The sequence below is a fragment of the Bufo gargarizans genome, chromosome 2, assembly GCF_014858855.1.
Source record: "Bufo gargarizans isolate SCDJY-AF-19 chromosome 2, ASM1485885v1, whole genome shotgun sequence".
NCBI classification, from domain to species: Eukaryota; Metazoa; Chordata; class Amphibia; order Anura; family Bufonidae; genus Bufo; species Bufo gargarizans.
The window spans coordinates 679,342,252-679,361,618 of NC_058081.1; the positions used below are offsets into that span (position 1 = coordinate 679,342,252).

The 19,367-nt window shown below is 43.0% G+C and overlaps 1 protein-coding gene across 1 annotated transcript in view; it reads left to right on the top strand.

Moving 5' to 3' along the window:
* SIK2 (salt inducible kinase 2) overlaps positions 1-19,367 on the top strand; it is a 108,401-nt gene that overhangs the window by 41,189 nt on the left and 47,845 nt on the right. Inside the window, exon 4 of the mRNA XM_044277667.1 lies at positions 5,296-5,457. Within this exon, the coding sequence (XP_044133602.1) occupies positions 5,296-5,457 (162 nt within the window). The remainder of the gene's footprint in view (positions 1-5,295; positions 5,458-19,367) is intronic.

The window sequence follows — 19,367 nt, forward strand, 5'->3', positions numbered from 1 at the left end:
CAATCAAATGTATCTGTATAGCGCCACATAGTTTTTTTTTATATAGGGCTGTGATAGGGGGAGCATGGGCACGCCCCCTGAGCTGTGATAGGGGGAGCATGGGCATGCCCCCTGAGCTGTGATAGGGGGAGTATGGGCACGCCCCCTGAGCTGCAGGAGAAAAGACACTCCCCTTGAGCGGTCAGCTTGATATAAATCTAGAAGAGCAATGATCGTGGAGATCTCTGGATCCATGTGAGGTACAGGGCTGGTTCTAGATTTGTTAGGAGATTATCATGTACTATATCAGGGATGTGGCTCTCCAGCTGTTGCAAAACTACAACTCCCAGCATGCCTAGACTGCCTACAGCTATCTGTCTGCAGCAGGGCATTGTGGGAGTTGTAGTTTTCTAACAGCTGGAGAGCCGCAGGTTGGCCATCCCTGTACTATATGATGTCTGATCTTCATTTTTTTACAACAGTCATGATATAACCCCTTTTAAAATAAAAACTAAAAATCAGACATGATAGTACATGACATTCTGACAACACTAGAACCAGCCTGTACCTCACATGGATCCAGAGATCTTCCCGTTCAGCATGTACAGCCCTGTACATTGTATAGGGGCTGTTTTTGGTTATCACACTCGGGCCCCATTCATTTCAATGGGGCTGAGCTGCTCCTAGGCCACGTGACCGATGAAAGTGTCATCACATGGCCTAGAGAGAAGGACACAGCGCTACTGCTTTTTACGATGCCTTCTCAAACAGCTAATCGGCGGGGATCCCAGGTGTCGTCCTCTGGATAGGTCATCAGTAGTGAAACCTCGGAAAACCCCTTTAAGAAGCAGCTTGGTCAATAAAGCATTTATTTTTTGTCGTTATGGAATTTCCTTATCAGTAATAAGAATTATATTGTGAATCTTGAAAAATGAAAGATGTGCTGTGATTGGTTGCTTTGGGGGAACAGAGGCCGTTTTCATAATTTTGCCCCATGTGCTTTTCTCACTGGCATTAGTCCTGCTTTCTGGCCATGTTGGGTCCATGTGACTTTACCATGCCTTGAGGGTTGGGTGCAGTTTGGCATCTGGTTCCTTGAATGTCAGGAAAGCTCCTCTTGCCACTCATGAAATATTGCTGTGAATACTGTAAAAATGTTAGTGCAAATGACTGACGACCGTACTCCATCCCTAATTGGTCTTCTAGGTTTAGCTCAAGCTGACAGTTTGGGGGGGGGGGGGTTCATGTCCTTTCTACTGCAGCTCTCTCTGTGTGACAGCGTCTAGCAGTAGATGATTTGTGACAGTTAAAGGGTGGAACTGACCATGTGCGTCCACCTCAGCAATGTTACTGACGTGGAGAGAGAAATGAGGAGAGGAGAAAAACCAGCCGATGGGACTACATGCAATTACAAAAGTATTCAGATCCAGGTGGTGGTTTAAAAAATGAAGATTTTTTTTTTTTTTTTTTTTAACTGATAATTTAGCTAGGAGTGTTTATGAGCTGTCAGGAGTGAAAGGATAAGGGCTACAGATCCAGATGATGGAGCAGTTCTCTGACGGATTCAGTGTGAAGCTGTGAGCCTGCTGGTCCGCAAATGCACTGAAGCTGAAAGCTGTAAAAAAAAAACAAAAAAAAAACTGTTGACTATTTTTCATAAAGCCCAATCGGAAAAAAAAATCACCCCAAAATGGTTAGAATGCAGTAATAAAAAAAAATTGCACCCAAAGGTGTCCACAGCCTTTGAGCATGAATAAATGATGGGTTACAGTACTCTGTGTAATAACATTTAATATTTAATATGCACAAACATTCAGCATGTAGATTCCCAACAGCACATGTTTTGTGGGTCAGGTAAAGGAGCATTTCCATCTTACAGGTCTTCAGCTTTTCCATTCTTCTCTTTGTTTTTGGGAAGCTTGCGACAACCAGTATGGCTGCTCAAGCCTTGTCACCCAGGTATCCCATGCCCCCGAAAGGCAAATCCTGCTAGCGGCGCAACTGCAGATTGTTGTATTTCTGCATAACTTGGCAGATTTGGCCTCGATTTGCGTTATCTCTGATTGCCGCAGGATCAGAAGAGATCTTAATCATTTCATATGTAGGTTTGACTTGATTGAATAGATAGCCTCTGACCCCAGCATGACTCTTTAAGAGGCGACCCATATTTTAAACATGTTCCGTAATAAGTTTTCTAGCAGAATGTCTGTTGTGATAAGAATGTGAATCAGTCAGGTTTCCTGTAATGAAGAAGCTGTTGTATTCCTGGAAAATTGCCAGAAAAAGGCTTCTGCGATGGAAGGCATCGTGTGTTCTAACCCCGATAACTTGTTCCAAATTATTTCAATTATGTTTTTGACGTTTATTTTACTTTATAATTAATTGTTCAGGATTAGTAAAACATGGTTGCTTTATTACAAAAACAGCTCCACACCAGTCCATGAGTGGTGTCTGATATTGCCGCCCAGCTCCTTTGAAGTCAGTGGGGCTGAGCTGTAATACCACACAACCTGCGGACAGGCATGGTGCTTTTATTATTATTTTTTTTGGCAGAAATCAGCCATCTTTTTCTAGCCTTTAGAACCTCTTTAAGAGGTTACTCCACTTTCTCCACCACTTCTTTGCTAGAGTGAGATTGCAACAAATTTTGCCACTTTTTTAAAAAGTCACAATTGATGAATTTGGCTTAAATCGGCTTCACAGACTAACCATGAATGAAACTTGAGTGGTCTAAAAATGCAAGTCCAAATAGCCGCAAAGCCCTCTTTTGCAGCTTTTTGATACCAGAATTCTGGAGTGCAGGGCATGATAAAGTCCTCCAATAGAGGTAAATTATAAAATGCTGCCTTCAGCCACCACTAGAGGAAGTGTTTAAGTTTACTGGCTACTACGTATACAATAAAGTCAGTAGTAACACTGTATGCAATAATCTCATTGGCTCCCTCTAGTGGTGGCTGTAGGTGGACTGAATGTATCTATACATCCATCTAATGTATCTGTCTATCCCCTTTTCCAGCTACTTCCATCTTATGATGGACAATAGCTAGTGAGAGAAAAGTGAAGTGTGAAATCATCTGTCATGTATGAATACTTTTTAAGAATGTGTAGCCTCACGTCACTTAAAGGGGTTCTCCGTGAATTAAGAAAATTTAAATACTGAAATATTACTTTAGTATAAATATATTCCCAAATACATTTTATCAGCTATAATGGTTCAATTTGTCCAGGGATCTTCAGCTGAATCTCTAGGAATGGAGTTCATGAGGAGACATGAAGTACAGAGAGGATGGACAGGACAGGTAATGTGGGGCTATGGTAATGGAGACTGCATACAAGTGTTGCTGCTCATTATCTACAGTCATGTGAAAAAATTAGGACACCCTTTGAAAGCATGTGGTTTTTTGTAACATTTTTAATAAAAGGTTATTTCATCTCCGTTTCAACAATACAGAGAGATTAAAGTAATCCGACTAAACAAAGAAAACTGAAGAAAAGTCTTTTCAAGATCTTCTGTAAATGTCATTCTACAAAAATGCCTATTCTAACTGAGGAAAAAGATAGGACACCCTTGCCCCTAATAGCGAGTGTTACCTCCTTTGGCTGAAATAACTGCAGTGAGACGGTTCTTGTAGCCATCTACCAGTCTTCGACATCGGTCTGAGGAAATTTTACCCCACTCCTCAATGCAGAACTTTTTCAGCTGTGAGATGTTTGAGGGGTTTCTTGCACGTACAGCCCTTTTCAAGTCACCCCACAGCATCTCAATGGGATTCAAATCTGGACTTTGACTTGGCCATTCCAGGACTCTCCATTTCTTCTTTTTCAGCCAATCTTTGGTTGATTTACTAGTATGTTTTGGGTCATTGTCATGTTGCATGGTCCAGTTCCGCTTCAGCTTTAATTTTCTAACTGATGGTCTCGCATGTTCTTCAAGCACCTTCTGATACACAGTAGAATTCATCGTGGATTCTATGATGGTGAGCTGACCAGGTCCTGCTGCAGCAAAGCAGCCCCAAACCATGACACTTCCACCTCCATGCTTCACAGTTGGTATGAGGTTCTTTTCTTGGAATGCTGTGTTTGGTTTACGCCAAACATGTCCTCTGCTGTTGTGTCCAAATAATTAAATTTTGGACTCATCTGTCCAAAGAACATTATTCCAGAAGTCCTGGTCTTTGTCAACTTTATCTCTGGCAAATCTCAGTCTGGCCTCGATGTTTCTCTTGGAAAGCAAAGGTTTCCTCCTTGCACACCTCCCATGCAAGTTAAACTTGTACAGTCTCTTTCTGATTGTAGAGGCATGTACTTCTACATCAACAGTAGCCAGAGCCTGCTGTAGTTCTCGAGATGACACTTTAGGGTTTTTGGAGACCTCTTTTAGCATCTTGCGGTCTGCTCTTGGGGTGAACTTGCTGGGGCGACCAGTCCTGGGCATGTTGGCAGTTGTTTTGAAAGCCCTCCACTTGTAGACTATCTTCCGGACAGTGGAATGGCTGATTTCAAAATCTTTTGAGATCTTTTTAAATCCCTTCCCAGACTCATAGGCTGCTACAATCTTTTTTCTGAAGTCCTCTGACAGCTCTTTTGCTCTCACCATGGTGCTCACTCTCACTTCAACAGTCAGGAGCACACCAAACTAAATGTCTGAGGTTTAAATAGGGCAAGCCTCATTCAACATGCAGAGTAACGATCTACTAATTATGTGCACCTGGTGTGATATACCTGTGTGAGATCTGAGCCAATTTAAGAGGGAATACATGTGAGGGTGTCCTATCTTTTTCCTCAGTTAGAATAGGCATTTTTGTAGAATGACATTTACAGAAGATCTTGAAAAGACTTTTCTTCAGTTTTCTTTGTTTAGTTGGATTACTTTAATCTCTCTGTATTGTTGAAACGGAGATGAAATAACCTTTTATTAAAAATGTTACAAAAAACCACATGCTTTCAAAGGGTGTCCTAATTTTTTCACATGACTGTACATCCCAACCTGCTCACTGTACGTCATGTCTCCTAATGAACTCCATTCCTACAGAGATTCAACTGAAGATCATATTAAACTGTATTCAGGATCATAATCCCTGACAAGTAAGAGAGGAAGATGAGCAGCTCTTTAACTTGTCCTGCTGTGTAATTAGGACAGGTTTTGTGTTGACTAGTAGGATGGCGGCCATTTTATTTTTCCCCAGACCAAATGAACCATTATAACTAATGAAAGGTTTTTGGTAATATATTAATAATGAAGTAATATTTAAGTATTTTCATTTTCTTAATTCCTGGAGAACCCCTTTTAAGGTATTTCAATTATTTCCTCTGCAGATTACTTGGCGAACCATGGGCGCCTCAGCGAGTCAGAAGCAAGGAGGAAGTTTTGGCAGATCCTTTCTGCTGTGGAGTACTGCCACAGTCACCATATTGTGCACCGAGATCTGAAGGCCGAAAATCTCCTGCTAGATAACCACATGAACATCAAGATAGCAGGTAAACGGTTTCTCATACATTTGGGGATATGTTGTATGTGCTACATTGAGAGGACAAGCTGAACTGTGATACCACTACTGAGCTTGGTCATTCGGCCTAATTCGCCACGTAGATGAGCCTCCATCAAAGAAACGTTGAGAACCACTTTACCTGTAAGTGATTTAAGAAGATGTAAATAGATTTATGGATTGGTCAATGTGTGTGTGGAGTTCTGTGATGTCACCTCTCAGCTTTGGATCTGCATAACATCCCTGCACTTCTGCTTAATGTCCTGAATCTAAAGGAATTGATGGATTTTAGAAGGAAGCCAAGAATGAAAAAAATCGACTTCCAAGAACTATAACTTTTTAGTTTTTTCATCAATGTACTTGTATGAGGTCTTATTTATTGCAGGACAAGTTATAGTTTTTAATGCACCATTTTAGGTACATGTAATGATTGATTAAAGCCAGTTGTTTAGCTAAAACCCCCTTTGTTTACGTCAGTAAAAAGGCGTATTAGTGGTCACTAAGGGGTTAATGGGACAAGTATCTAAAAGGACTGGTAATATCATTAGCACATATTGACGCCTCAGCCCCACCTTAAACGGCAGTCTTTGGTAATGAACTGCACACTAAATGTAGATAAGATATAGGAGTAGTGTCCCTTTTGACCCCTTCAAGGACACGGCCTGTTTTGAAGTTAATGAGAACATGTCTGGTGATTCTGTTGCCCCATCTGAGAGCAGGGCATAATAGGAGACAAGTTGAGCACTGGTATACATAGGGTTAAATTATGTGGATCAGGATTGCTGAGTAAAATGCAGACTAAATCCAGAGAGGACTCTTAAGAGAAAGGGCTCTTTCACACGAGCGGCTGTCGTGCGGGTAATCCGCTGCGTGAAAGACAGCCAAGCCCCGCTCCGGACAGCAGAGACACGGAGCAGTAACATGACTGATAATGCTCCGTGCCTCTCTGTGACCTCTTTACTACAAAATCACAGAGAGGCAAAGAGCATTATCAGTCATGTTAATTAGGGGTGCACCGAAATGAAAATTCTGGTCCGAAACCGAAAATTCAGGATACCCCTTGACCGAAACCGAAACCGAAAATGGCTTTTTGCCCAAATACTTTTAAAAGACCCCCCTACCTCATAACAGTGCCATCCACAGACCCCCACCCACCCCATAACAGTGCCATCCACAGACCCCCCCACCTCATAACAGTGCCATCCACAGACCCCCCCCACCTCATAACAGTGCCATCCACAGACCCCCCCCCACCTCATAACAGTGCCATCCACAGACCCCCCCCCCACCTCATAACAGTGCCATCCACAGACCCCCACCCACCCCATAACAGTGCCATCCACAGACCCCCACCCACCCCATAACAGTGCCATCCACAGACCCCCACCCCATAACAGTGCCATCCACAGCCCCCATTGTACAATTACTAGATTAATTGAAAATATTTCAAACTAGCGGGGAGGGACTGGGAGGAGGAGCTGGGGGCCGGTGCGTTCACTGTGCTCCGGCCCCCAGCTCCAGTAGTTATAAAATGTTGTACAATTAATAAGCATTCTATTCATGAGGCCCCCTCTGCAGTATTACATTCAATACAGCCACATCCTACTCACAGGGCTGTCATCTTAATGCTGGCCGGCCGGGCAGAGGAGCTGCAGCGTCACAACTGACGTCATGTGCCCGGCCTACTTTCTGAATGAAGGAGGCGGCGCAGGCATGTGACGTCAGTCGTGACGCTACCGCTCGTCTGCCCGGCCGGCCAGCACAGCCCTGTGAGTAGGATGTGGCTGTATTGAATGTAATACTGCAGAGGGGGCCTCATGAATAGAATGCTTATTAATTGTACAACATTTTATAACTACTGGAGCTTGGGGCCGGAGCACAGTGAACGCACCGGCCCCCGGCTCCTCCTCCCAGTCCCTCCCCGCTATTTCCGGCCGATATGTAAAAATATCGGCAGAAACAGAGTAGGTGCATTCTCGGCCGATATTTTCGGCCGCCGAAATTTCGGTGCACCCCTAATGTTAATGCTCCGTGTCTCTGCTGTCCAGAGCGGGGCTTGGTTATCTTTCACGCAGCAGATTCCACGCACGGCATCCTTTCATGTGAAAGAGCCCAAAGGGTAAGAGTCCAGATTACCTCGCCCACACAGGATGATTGGCATCTTTCACTGCTATGAGTGTGTGTACTCAGAAAGCAGTCAGTTGTCCTGTGTGGGTAGGGTAATCATGTCACTCACCCGTGACATCACAGTACATCATGGGTTAAAATAACCTCTTCAAACAATATGTATCAAGTATGTATTTTTTATTTTATTTTTTACTAATTAACACAGATACCAATACATATTCTTTTTGTCTTCTGATTTTTTTTTTTTTGTTTCAATTTTATTTTCTGTACATTAGTACAGGGGCAACCATCTTTGCCTGAGCTGCTGTTAACAGCATTAAAATGTAGATTTACATCAGCCACATGGACCATAGAAAACTGTAGACTGGAGAAGACTTATTGACTTCTACGGGAGAGTGTTTTGGGCATTCTTTGTAACCTGTTCAGAAGTCATTGTGCAGGGAGAGGGGTATATAAGCTGTGTCTATCCCCTATTGTGAATGGTTTAATGATGTGTTATCTTTATATAGGTGTTATCTCTCATTGTAATCCTGCATGTGATGATGATAAGATGCCTGCTGAAAAGTGATCTCTACAGAACAGAAAGTGTCAGCCTATCAGGAGGTTCAGTGATCAGAGTGACAACTGCAAGATTTTAGGATGATTGTAGCGTAGATATCGACGTGTGAAAAAACAAAAGCATATTCTTTAAAAAAAAAAAGTGGCCAACATGTAGTCATATGAGTGCAAGTAGATTTTGGAATAAATTGCACCAGTGTTTTTTGCGCCTAGTGAAAAAAGTGGCATGGCTCATCAGGGAAAGGGCTGAGGCCTAAGTTGCAATGTTTTGCACCACAATTCCGCCGTAAAATTCTGTCGACCAATAGTTGCTATAGAGTCAGAGAAAAGAGTCTCTCCCTGCACCAGCCTGAGCCCCTGGGATACATCTGCTGCAGGTCTAGACAACCTGTCGCCATCTTCAGGCTCGGTAAATCTGCCCCAATATGTTTGACATAAAAAAAACTTGTAACAATATGTTATTTTATGATGACACCTTCTCCTTATAGCGCTGCAGTGAGTAGTGTGTATTATATGGGACATTTACAGGAGGCTGTAGCTGTAAGCAGATGTCCGCCACCTCCTGCTGTTCTGGTGGGAATCCTGCCGCAGGCTCTATTAGTGCTGTACAATCCACATTTATATGTAATAATACACAGCTTACACCGGGCCTTGTGATGATGAGTCGGGGTCATAGAGACGTTCTGACGCGTAATTGCGGCATCATTGGGAAAGCATGCCCCGCTGGAGTGTAAACTGAGAAACTAGCTTTGCCGTGGGTGACGTGAGAGCCTTGGCTCACTGTCTCATTACCTCTGTATGCTTTGCTTAGGCGGCAGTTTCCATATTCACTAGTGACTATGGATATACTATATGGCCGGATATTACACTTTGGAGAAGCATTGACTGTCTACACAGCCTGCATGTGTCCGGACTAGCATCTGTGTAATACGTCCACGTATTGTTCAGTTTCTTTTCTATGACATGTAAAAAATATCTAAATACCATTTTCAAGTATTCAAATGTATATTCCAGGTGAAAAAGCTGAGAAGAAGGCATAGCCGAGGTGTAAAAAGAACCTTATAATAGTGGGCACCAAACCTAATGGTGCCCATACACGTTACGTTGGCATTGGGTATTCAAGTGCCAATAAACAGAGCCGTAGGGGATATTAAACTGGTTTTCTGGGACTTAAAGGGGTATTCCCATCTAGGATATGCCATCCATGTCATAAAGGGACCTGCTTCTATCTCCCGGACAGGCCCCCCAAAATGAAGAGAGAGCACACGTATGCGCTGCATGGTGGGATATAATTCATTGCAGGGGACCTCGTTCTAGAGATAGGTGCAGGTCTCACCTCTGGAACCCACTCCTTTCTGACATTGATGGACTATCCTACCAATATGTGATCAGTGTCCCAGGTGGGAATACCCCTTAAAATATTGGTGAATCCTCAGGATAAGCCATCAATATCTAATTAGTAAGGGTCCACCTCACAGCGCCCCTGCCGATCAACTGTACGAAGGGTTTAGAGCAGTGTAGCCGCTTCCTCAGCCTCTGACATCACGTACATTGGTGACCTAGCCTTTCAGAAGCCCAATCCCATTAGAGTGAATGGGACTAAGCTGTAATACCAAGCACAGCCACTATACAATGTATGGCGCTGTGCCAGCACTTGTCTGAGCTCTGCAGCCCCTTCAGACTGCTGTTTGGCAGTCATACCGGGAGTCGGACCCCAGCCGATCAGATATTAATGTCCTATTTTGAGTATAGGTCATCAATATTTAATTCCCAGAAATCCCCTTTAAAGGGGTTGTGCAAGTATGTGGGGGTTTGGCAACTGGACTTGCAAAGGGAAGCTTACTTACATGCTTCCCCGCTCATTCTCCTTCCGGCCTGCGATGCTCCACTGTGCTCCCTCCCCATAGGGAGAGCGGCAATCGGGTAAATTAATTTCACCTTTACACATACAGGACCAGCCAAGGGTCCCCCCGCATTCTTTAACATCCCCTTTAAGGAATTAACCATCCTGTCAGGCAAAGAACCCATTTGGAAGAATACTTCACTGTGCCTTGTACTTTATAGAGAACTAGAATAAGAATTGCAGATCTGTCAACAGCAGCTTGTTGATGGCATCCATGACTTCTTCACACACTGTATAAATAGACTGAAGAGTAAGGGAAGATTAATGGCTAAGATGGGCAGATTTACATTTGCTGACTCTGTAGCCACTGATAAGGTGCAGCTTTGCTAGGATTGTCCTCTGCTTTACCCACATTAACCAGATTGTGCACTGCTTGTGATGAGGTAAGACGTATGGGAATGAATTGACCTGTTAAGCTCCCAGTAACAGTCAATGTACTTAATGTACTTAGGTCTTTAGCATAGCCGCGGGTCGTGCTGACTGAATGGTTTCTCATGTCCTCTTTATGTCGGCTTTGTACAGATGGATTGGTGTGCTACCACAGTCTGTGTACACTGGCTTTCTTTTTTGTTAAAGGAAAGATCTTACCCGGCCTTGAGTCAATCTTGCAGTTTCTAAACTTCTGAAGTACAAGGGCTTGTGCACATGGGCACTGTGCCTGTATGGCTGTAGTACGCAGCATTGCTATATGTGCAAAGATATTGTGACATACAATCAGGTCCATAAATATTGGGACATCGTCACAATTCTAACATTTTTGACTCTATACACCACCACAATGGATTTGAAATGAAACGAACACGATGTGCTTTAACTGCAGACTGTCAGCTTTAATCTGAGGGTATTTACATCCAAATCAGGTGAACGGTGCAGGAATCACAACAGTTTGCATATGTGCCTCCCACTTGTTAGGGGACCAAAAGTAATGGAACAATTGGCTTCTCAGCTGTTCCATGGCCAGGTGTGTGTCATTCCCTCATTATCCAAAGAGATGTCACTATCAGTCTCAGCAAGCCATCATTAGGCTGAAAAAACTAAACAAACCCATCAGAGAGATAGCAAAAACATTAGGCGTGGCCAAAACTGTTTGGAACATTCTTAAAAAGAAGGAACGCTCCGGTGAGCTCAGCAACACCAAAAGACACGGAAAACAACTGTGGTGGATGACCGAAGAATTATTTTCCTGGTGAAGAAAACACCCTTCACAACAGTTGGCCAGATCAAGAACACGCTCCAGGAGGTACGTGTATGTGTCAAAGTCAACAATCAAGAGAAGATTTCACCAGAGTGAATACAGAGGGTTCACCACAAGATGTAAACGATTGGTGAGCCTCAAAAACTGGAAGTCCAGATTAGAGTTTGCCAAACGACTTCTAAAAAAGCCTTCACAGTTCTGGAACAACATCCTATGGACAGATGAGACCAAGATCAACTTGTACCAGAGTGATGGGAAGAGAAGAGCATGGAGAAGGAAAGGAACTGCTCATGAACCTAAGCATACCACCTCATCAGTGAAGCATAGTTGTGGTAGTGTCATGGCGTGGGCATCTATGGCTGCCAATGGAACTGATTCTCTTGTATTTATTGATGATGTGACTGCTGACAAAAGCAGCAGGATGAATTCTGAAGTGTTTCGGGAAATATTATCTGCTCATATTCAGCCAAATGCTTCAGAACTCATTAGACGGCGCTTCACAGTGCAGATGGACAATGACCCAAAGCATACTGCAAAAGCAACCAAAGAGTTTTTTAAGGGAAAGAAGTGGAATGTTATGCAATGGCCAAGTCAATCACCTGACCTGAATCCGATTGAGCATGCATTTCACTTGCTGAAGACAAAACTGAAGGGAAAATGCCCAAGAACAAGCAGGAACTGAAGACAGTTGCAGTAGAGGCCTGGCAGAGCAGCACCAGGGATGAAACCCAGCATCTGGTGATGGCTATGCGTTCCAGACTTCAGGCTGTAATCGACTGCAAAGGATTTGCAACCAAGTATTAAAAAGTGTAAGTTTGATTTATGATGATTATTCTGTCCCAATACTTTTGGTCCCTTAACAAGTGGGAGGCACATATGCAAACTGTTGTAATTCCTTCACCGTTCACCTGATTTTGATGTAAATACCCTCAAATTAAAGCTGACAGTCTGCAGTTAAAGCACATCTTGTTAGTTTCATTTCAAATCCATTGTGGTGGTGTATAGAGCCAAAAATGTTAGAATTGTGTTGATGTCCCAATATTTTTGTACCTGACTGTAGAAGGAAAGTGGAAAACTAGAACAGAGTCTGATGGAGCATGCAACAACACATGAATCATACAAAACAGAAAGACAAGCCCTGTGTACCTCTATGAAAGCCCCGTTAGGCGAGTTTCACTTGCACCAGATTTATTGCAAAACTGTCTGCGCCTTTCCCATTCATCTGAATGGGTCTTGTTGAAATCTTGTTGGCACCAAAACAAGTGGAACTAATGTTCATTTGCAGTATTCTCTACTGCGTGTGAATTTGCCCTGTTGGCTCGATAGAAAGTTTTTATGCAGCTCCTTTAAAGAGGTTGTCCCATTACACTTTTTCTCATAGGGGATAAGTGTTTGATTGGCGGGGGCTTGACCAGCTCGAGAATGGGGGTCCTGAGTTCCCCCATTTGTATTGAGCATCAGTCACGCATGCGTACGGCCACTTTATTCATCTCCATGGGACTGATGGAGATAGCCAAGTGCTCAGCCATCTCCGTCAGTCCCATAGAGTTGAACCAAAATCACAAGCAATGCCTTCCTTGAACTTTGTATAGCCGAAACAACGCACCTGGATTAAAGGACACTAATTTTGCATATAGGAGTGCTGTCTCCATTGCTTGTGATATTAATGTATCCTGTTTGGGGGCATTGAACCATACCCTAGGGCAGATGTGCACTGACATGCATTAGGCCCCTTTCACACGGGTGAGTATTCCGCGCGGATGCGATGCGTGAGTTGAACGCATTGCACCCGCACTGAATCCTGACCCATTCATTTCTATGGGGCTGTGCACACGAGCGGTGATTTTCACGCACGGTTGCTAGGAGACGATCGGGATGGAGACCCGATCATTATTATTTTCCCTTATAACATGGTTATAAGGGAAAATAATAGCATTCTGAATACAGAATGCATAGTACAATAGCGCTGAAGGGGTTAAAAATATATAAAAAATTATTAAACTCCCCTTAATCCACTTGCTCGTGCAGCCCGGCATCTCTTCTGTCTTCTTTTTTGTTGTGTGCAGGAAAAGGACCTGTGGTGACGTCACTCCGGTCATCACATGGTCCGTCACATGATCTTTTACCATGGTGATGGATCATGTGATGGCCTATGTGATGACCGGAGTGAAGTCAACACAGGTCCTTTTCCTGCACACAGCAAAAAAAGAAGACAGAAGAGAAGTCGGGCTGCGCGATCAAGTGGAATAAGGTGAGTTTAATTTTTTTTTTAACCCCTCCAGCGCTATTGTACTATGCATTCTGTATTCAGAATGCTATTATTTTCCCTTATAACCATGTTATAAGGGAAAATAATACAATCTACAGAACACCGATCCCAAGCCCGAACTTCTGTGAAGAAGTTCGGGTTTGGGTACCAAACATGCCGATTTTTCTCACGCGAGTGCAAAACGCATTACAATGTTTTGCGCTCGCGCGGAAAAATCGTGCATGTTCCCGCAAAGCACCCGGACCTTTTCCCGCAACGCCCGTGTGAAAGAGGCCTTACTTGGACTGCTGTCTATGTTGATAATTTCTTAGTCCCGCGCAGTTGAATGGAGTGGTAAGATCCATCAATGACCGCTAGTCCATTCAAATGGGACCGGTGTGATCAACGGGGGTCCCACTGATCAGATTCTTATCTGCTGTCCTGTGGATAGGGGATATGTGTTTGTAGTGGGACAACCCCTTTAAAGATGGGAAGTCATCCCAGTGATGGCCTTCACGGCTTTAACTTGTGAATAATTGTTACTCTCCCTAGTGTGTGTGTGTGTGTGTGTATATGTATATAAAACTAAAACTCTGCTGATTTGATAATTACACACAAGGTTTAGGTGGCCATATCCACCATCTGTGTAAGGGGCGATAACTGATTTATTATGTGTATAGAATAGCAAGCGTAGCATAAAGCCTTTACCCATGTATCTCTGGGCTTGATTCTATCATTTACCATAAATGAAAAATGTGATCAAAGCACCTGGAATCCTTTGTTTGGCCCTTTCTGCAGAGCCACATAGCATCACTTTTCCATTTTATATGATTGTTTTTGCATTCGCCTCCTTATCTGACACTCACTACTCTGATGTCTAGATAAGCCGACAATGTCTCAGTAACCCAGGATTACTCTGAATCATCCAGCAGCTGCCTTCCCTCCACTTTCATTAAACCAATTGTACTTAATTGTGGCGTTAGGCATTCATGTTGTGAGGCACGTTACACAAGGATAATAATGGGGTGGCCATAGAGGGGGCTACAGCTATATAGAGATTGTAAACTGTGCCTGGCACCCAGCTGAAAATGCATCCATCTATCAATTATCTGCTCTCAGCCAGTCAACGCTGCGGAGGACCATCCAGAAGCTCACCTTACTACTTCTAAATACTGCCCTCCTAGTGTCCGAACAGCCCGCACACAGGAGCCGTTTGGGTGTTATGGCAGCCCAGGGTCTTCTGAAGGCTCTGAGGCCTGCCAAAGTACCTATCAGCCCCTTCCCGTGGCAAGGTTTGATAGGAAGGCTGCAGTTCTCCTATAGTCTGCAGTAGTAAATCATTGAAGTCTGTGGGAGAACAAATCAGATGATCACATGTTAATGTCCTCTAGTCCTCTTAAAATAAGTGTAAAAAAAAACTGTTAAAAATATAAAAAATATACAGATTCAAATCACTCCTTTTCCCAATTTTATAAATGAAAAAAATAATAATAATAATGAATATCTTTAGTATCGCTGCATTCCCAAATGCCTAAACAATTAAAATATAAAAGTATTTATCTGGTACGTTAAACGGTGTAATGGAAAAAAAAAATCAAAATGGCCAATTCACAGTTTTTGGTCGTTTCAAAAAGTCATGCATTACCCAGAATGATATCAATTAAAAATACAGATTTTCTCACAAAATAGCTCTCACACAGCTCCTTAGAGGTAAGTAAAATTATGGGATGTAATAATATGGCGATGTAAACAGGAAATACATTTTTTTTTATTTTTCTTTTTTTAAGTATTAAAACACAAAAAAGCTATAAAAATGTGGTATCAATGTAATTGCACTGACCTAGAGCATCAAAATAATTTGTTGATTTTATCTTATAGGGAACCCTGTAAAAATAAAACCCATAAAACAATGTCATAATTGCTTTTGGTTTTTCCCCAATTCCAATTAGGAGCCTTTTCACTCCTCCGCAGCATCACCGCGTTCTCGTGTCTGAGGACACAGCACGTATGTATGTCACTAAGTGACTTTGCAGTTTTATATTGCATCCAGGCAACCTGTTATCCGTGTGACAGCAGCAACCAAACAATGTAGATTTCTACTGAAAGACAAGCCAGCTCCATCTAGCCACAAAGCTAACGGCAGAGCTGAAAAATAGAAAGGCAACCACATAATGAGAATGCAGTGCAAATCTCCTACAGGATATCGGGTTTTTCCACGTTTATACAGATTGTAGCAAATCGGGCTTTATGTTCACCGAATATACAGTGACGTTCCTTTCATGTGGCTCCTATACCCTAGAAATTCTGCTTGGATGGCCCTTGTTGATTGCAGTACAGAATGGCAAATTCTCGTGAGCAGAAGCAGAAGAAATACTTGAAATTAAAAAATGTTAAATGTTTTATTTTGGGCTTCGTCCTAAAGCATCTCGAGTAGGGATGACGAACTTGTGTTTTCAAGTTCGGCGTACAAGTTTCAGATTCGGGTTATCTAAGAATTTCATTATGAATTCTGCTATCATGCACCATAAGTTATGGTCCGTAGTAGCCAAATCCATAACAGAATTCTTAAATAACCTGAACCTTGTACGCCGAACTTGAAAACGCAAGTTCACTCATCCCTAATCTCGACCTCTATGAGTTTTATATGATTCCTTAGAGTATTTGGTAATCTGGCACCTATTTGCCTCTTTGAGATGATCCAGTTGATATATGGAGTCCTACAGGCAATGCTACATGGATAAACCGTATGAAAATAAATTCTCCTCCCGAAGGAAGAAGTCTGTTTTCTAGTACCAGAGACGGACTGGTCCACCAGAGGATCCTCCAGTGGGCCCTAGATCTGATACATTTGGAGTTGCCTTTGGAGATGATCACTTACCACTAGGGTCTATTTGTTTGATTCAATACCTATTAGACATTATGGATGATGTAGAGGTTGGACCCTGAGAATTATTTCTCCTGACGGACCTAAGGAACCCAGGTTCAACACTGGTGCCACTCATGAAGCATCGTCTGTAAGACTGAATCTCCTTAGGAAGAACCAGTACCACCCAGAGCTGCACCACTGGACGCCATGTAATATTACATTTCCCCTACAGCAACAGGGCCTACACTGAAGAGCTGACTTATATTGTGAAGGGGTTATAGTACCCAACATCTAAATAATAGCCTAGTTAACTGGTGACTCTAAAGGAGGGTGTTTGTCAGCTGTTTTGTCCATGCTAAACTGCTGGCAGCACTAGTTAGGGGAGAGCAGAGAAAAACATACCTTTTGTAGAGCTTTTACTATAGTAGTGGGAATATGAATGTTTATTCTTCCAAGTTCTGCTCTTGCAAGTGTCCAGGAGGCGGAGCTATGATGAGGGGCCCCTCCCCTTTGACAGCTGTAGCATCCAACCAGAAGACGGCTACAGCTGTCACTGAGAACAAAGAGTAGGAGCTGTGAAGCAGCTCAATACAGAGAGCATAAATCTCTGCCTCCTGGATGCTTGCAGGAGCTGAACCTGGCAGAATAAAGCTTCATATTCCCGCAGCTCCTCCTCCTGGACACTTGCAAGAGCAGAATCTCAAATAATTTCTCCTGATAATAAAAGCTCTAAAAAAAGGTATATTTTTTTCCTTTTCTCCTCTTCCTAGTGCTGCCAGCATATTTGCATGGTCTAAACTGCTGACAAACACCCTACTTTAAAGTGGTTATTAATATTATTTATTTGAATTTGCTATTAATTTCATGGTGCTGTACATCTAAGGGGGGTTACACATACTGTACGTAATATAAAAACAAGTACAATAAACATGGTACAGAGGGGGACAGGACCGTTCTCATGAGGGCTTACAATCTACAAGGAGAAAGATACAGTAGGTGAGGGTAAAAGCTTCTCGTCTGCATGTATGGTGGCAGCCTGCTGTTTCCTGAAGAGGTGGGTTTTCAGGTTTCTTTTGAAAGTTTGGATGTTGGCGGTGAGTCTGATGTGCTGGGGTAGTGAGTTCCAGATTTGGATGGATGCACGTGAGAAATCTTGTAGACAGTTGTGTGAGGGGAACAAAGAAGGAGGTCTTGTGAGGATCGAAGATTACATGTAGGAAAGCAGGTCAAGAATGTAAGGAGAGAGATTGTGGACTGACTTATAGTGGTTGGTTTACTAGCCTGTTATTTAGATGCCTTCTGGCAGAATAAAACTTAATAATCACACTATTCCTGATAATAAAAACTCCACAAAAGGTCAATTTGTCCTGCTTTCGCCAGTCCTTACTTAGTGCAGTTTAGCATGAACAAAACTGCTGACAGATTCACTTTTAAAGAGGACCTTTCATGGGTCCAGACATTATGAAATAAGTAGGGGGTTGTGTAGGGGATAGTGCAGACATGTAAGACCACTTACTAGCTTATCTGTCCGGCATTCCATTCCCCCATTTTGCTTTGCCCTCCTTTTACTTTCCTGACTGGTATGGAAATGAATATCATCGGTACAGGGAGGAGGAGACTGCCCTGTTTCTCAATGGGCGTCTCCTTCTCCTTGGCTGTAGCGCGGTCCAACCAAAGCGGAAAGCGTCACAGCCAGGGAGAAGGAGAAACAGGGCAGTCTCCTCCTCCCTGTACCAATGATATTAATTTCCATATCAGGCGGGAAAAGTAAAAGGGGGGAACGGAGCGCCGGACAGATGAGCTAGTAAGTGATCTTACATGCCTGCACTATGCCCTACACAACGCCCTACAATGTCTGGACCCATGAAAGGTCCTCTTTAATTATTGGAAATCCCTGCACCTCGGATACATGAAACTATAGTCTTACAAAAGAATCATTGAACCTCATTAACAGATGGGTTGACATTGAACACCATACGGAGCATGACAAATGCTGCATATTGGGCCGTACATCAGACTGTCATGAGCGATGTGCCGTACCTTGCTTGACGCTTGGGGGCCTTATTATAGTGTTGCCCTAAATGTTATTATTTTTTTTTTAAATAATACCTATCAGTCTTGGGAAATACTCCTGCAGAGAATTAAAATCACGATATCTTTGTTGAATTAATTTGTTCTCCATGCATGGTCTCATTAGTTGCTGTGTGTGAGCAACGTGTAGACATGCTCCGTCCTGCGCTGTGCAGCTGCTCATGCATACAGCTGTGTGCGAGTGAATCAAGGTGAAAGTGACTGCTTTCCTTTTTTTTTTCCACCTCCCCCGATAGCTGGCTCTGCCTCACTGACGGACAGCTCGCTCGGCATTGACGTCAAGAACAGCTCATTAACATTCAGGGCATGAAATGGGTCAGATCTGACAATTAGCTGTCCCAATCTCTCTCCTACCTTCCCGTTATCAGCATAGTCTTCCCGCCCAATCATCCTCTACCTCTACATTACCATAATCACAAAGGGGAGCACAGCACAGACTGCTGGTAATTAAGCGCCTAATAATTAATCCTACATGTCCTACACCGCTTTCCAAACCAGGGACTTTCCATATATCATATATACAAATGCTAATGGGATCCTGTATATGCTGGATTAACCCGATATTTAGAGAGTGGCGGTGAACCGAGCCGCGGGTTTCTTGTTCAATTCTAAGACTTTATGAAGCCATCACTTTAATATTCAGTACAAGTATGTGATAAAGAATAAATCTGCCATTACATTGGGGGTCAGTGGAATTGGCTAAAGTAGGGAAAAGACTGGTACAACCACATGCGCCATATTTGTAGAACATTGCGGCTATATTTTTTTCACTCTCTAACTTGGCTCGGAAATGGAACCTCAACCTAGACGTGTTGTCTCATTTATGAAAACACCAGTGACATTCCACACTTGAAACCTGCTAACATTGAGATCGGACCTGGCATATGTTGTTTAGAAGGCCTTTCTAAAGGGAT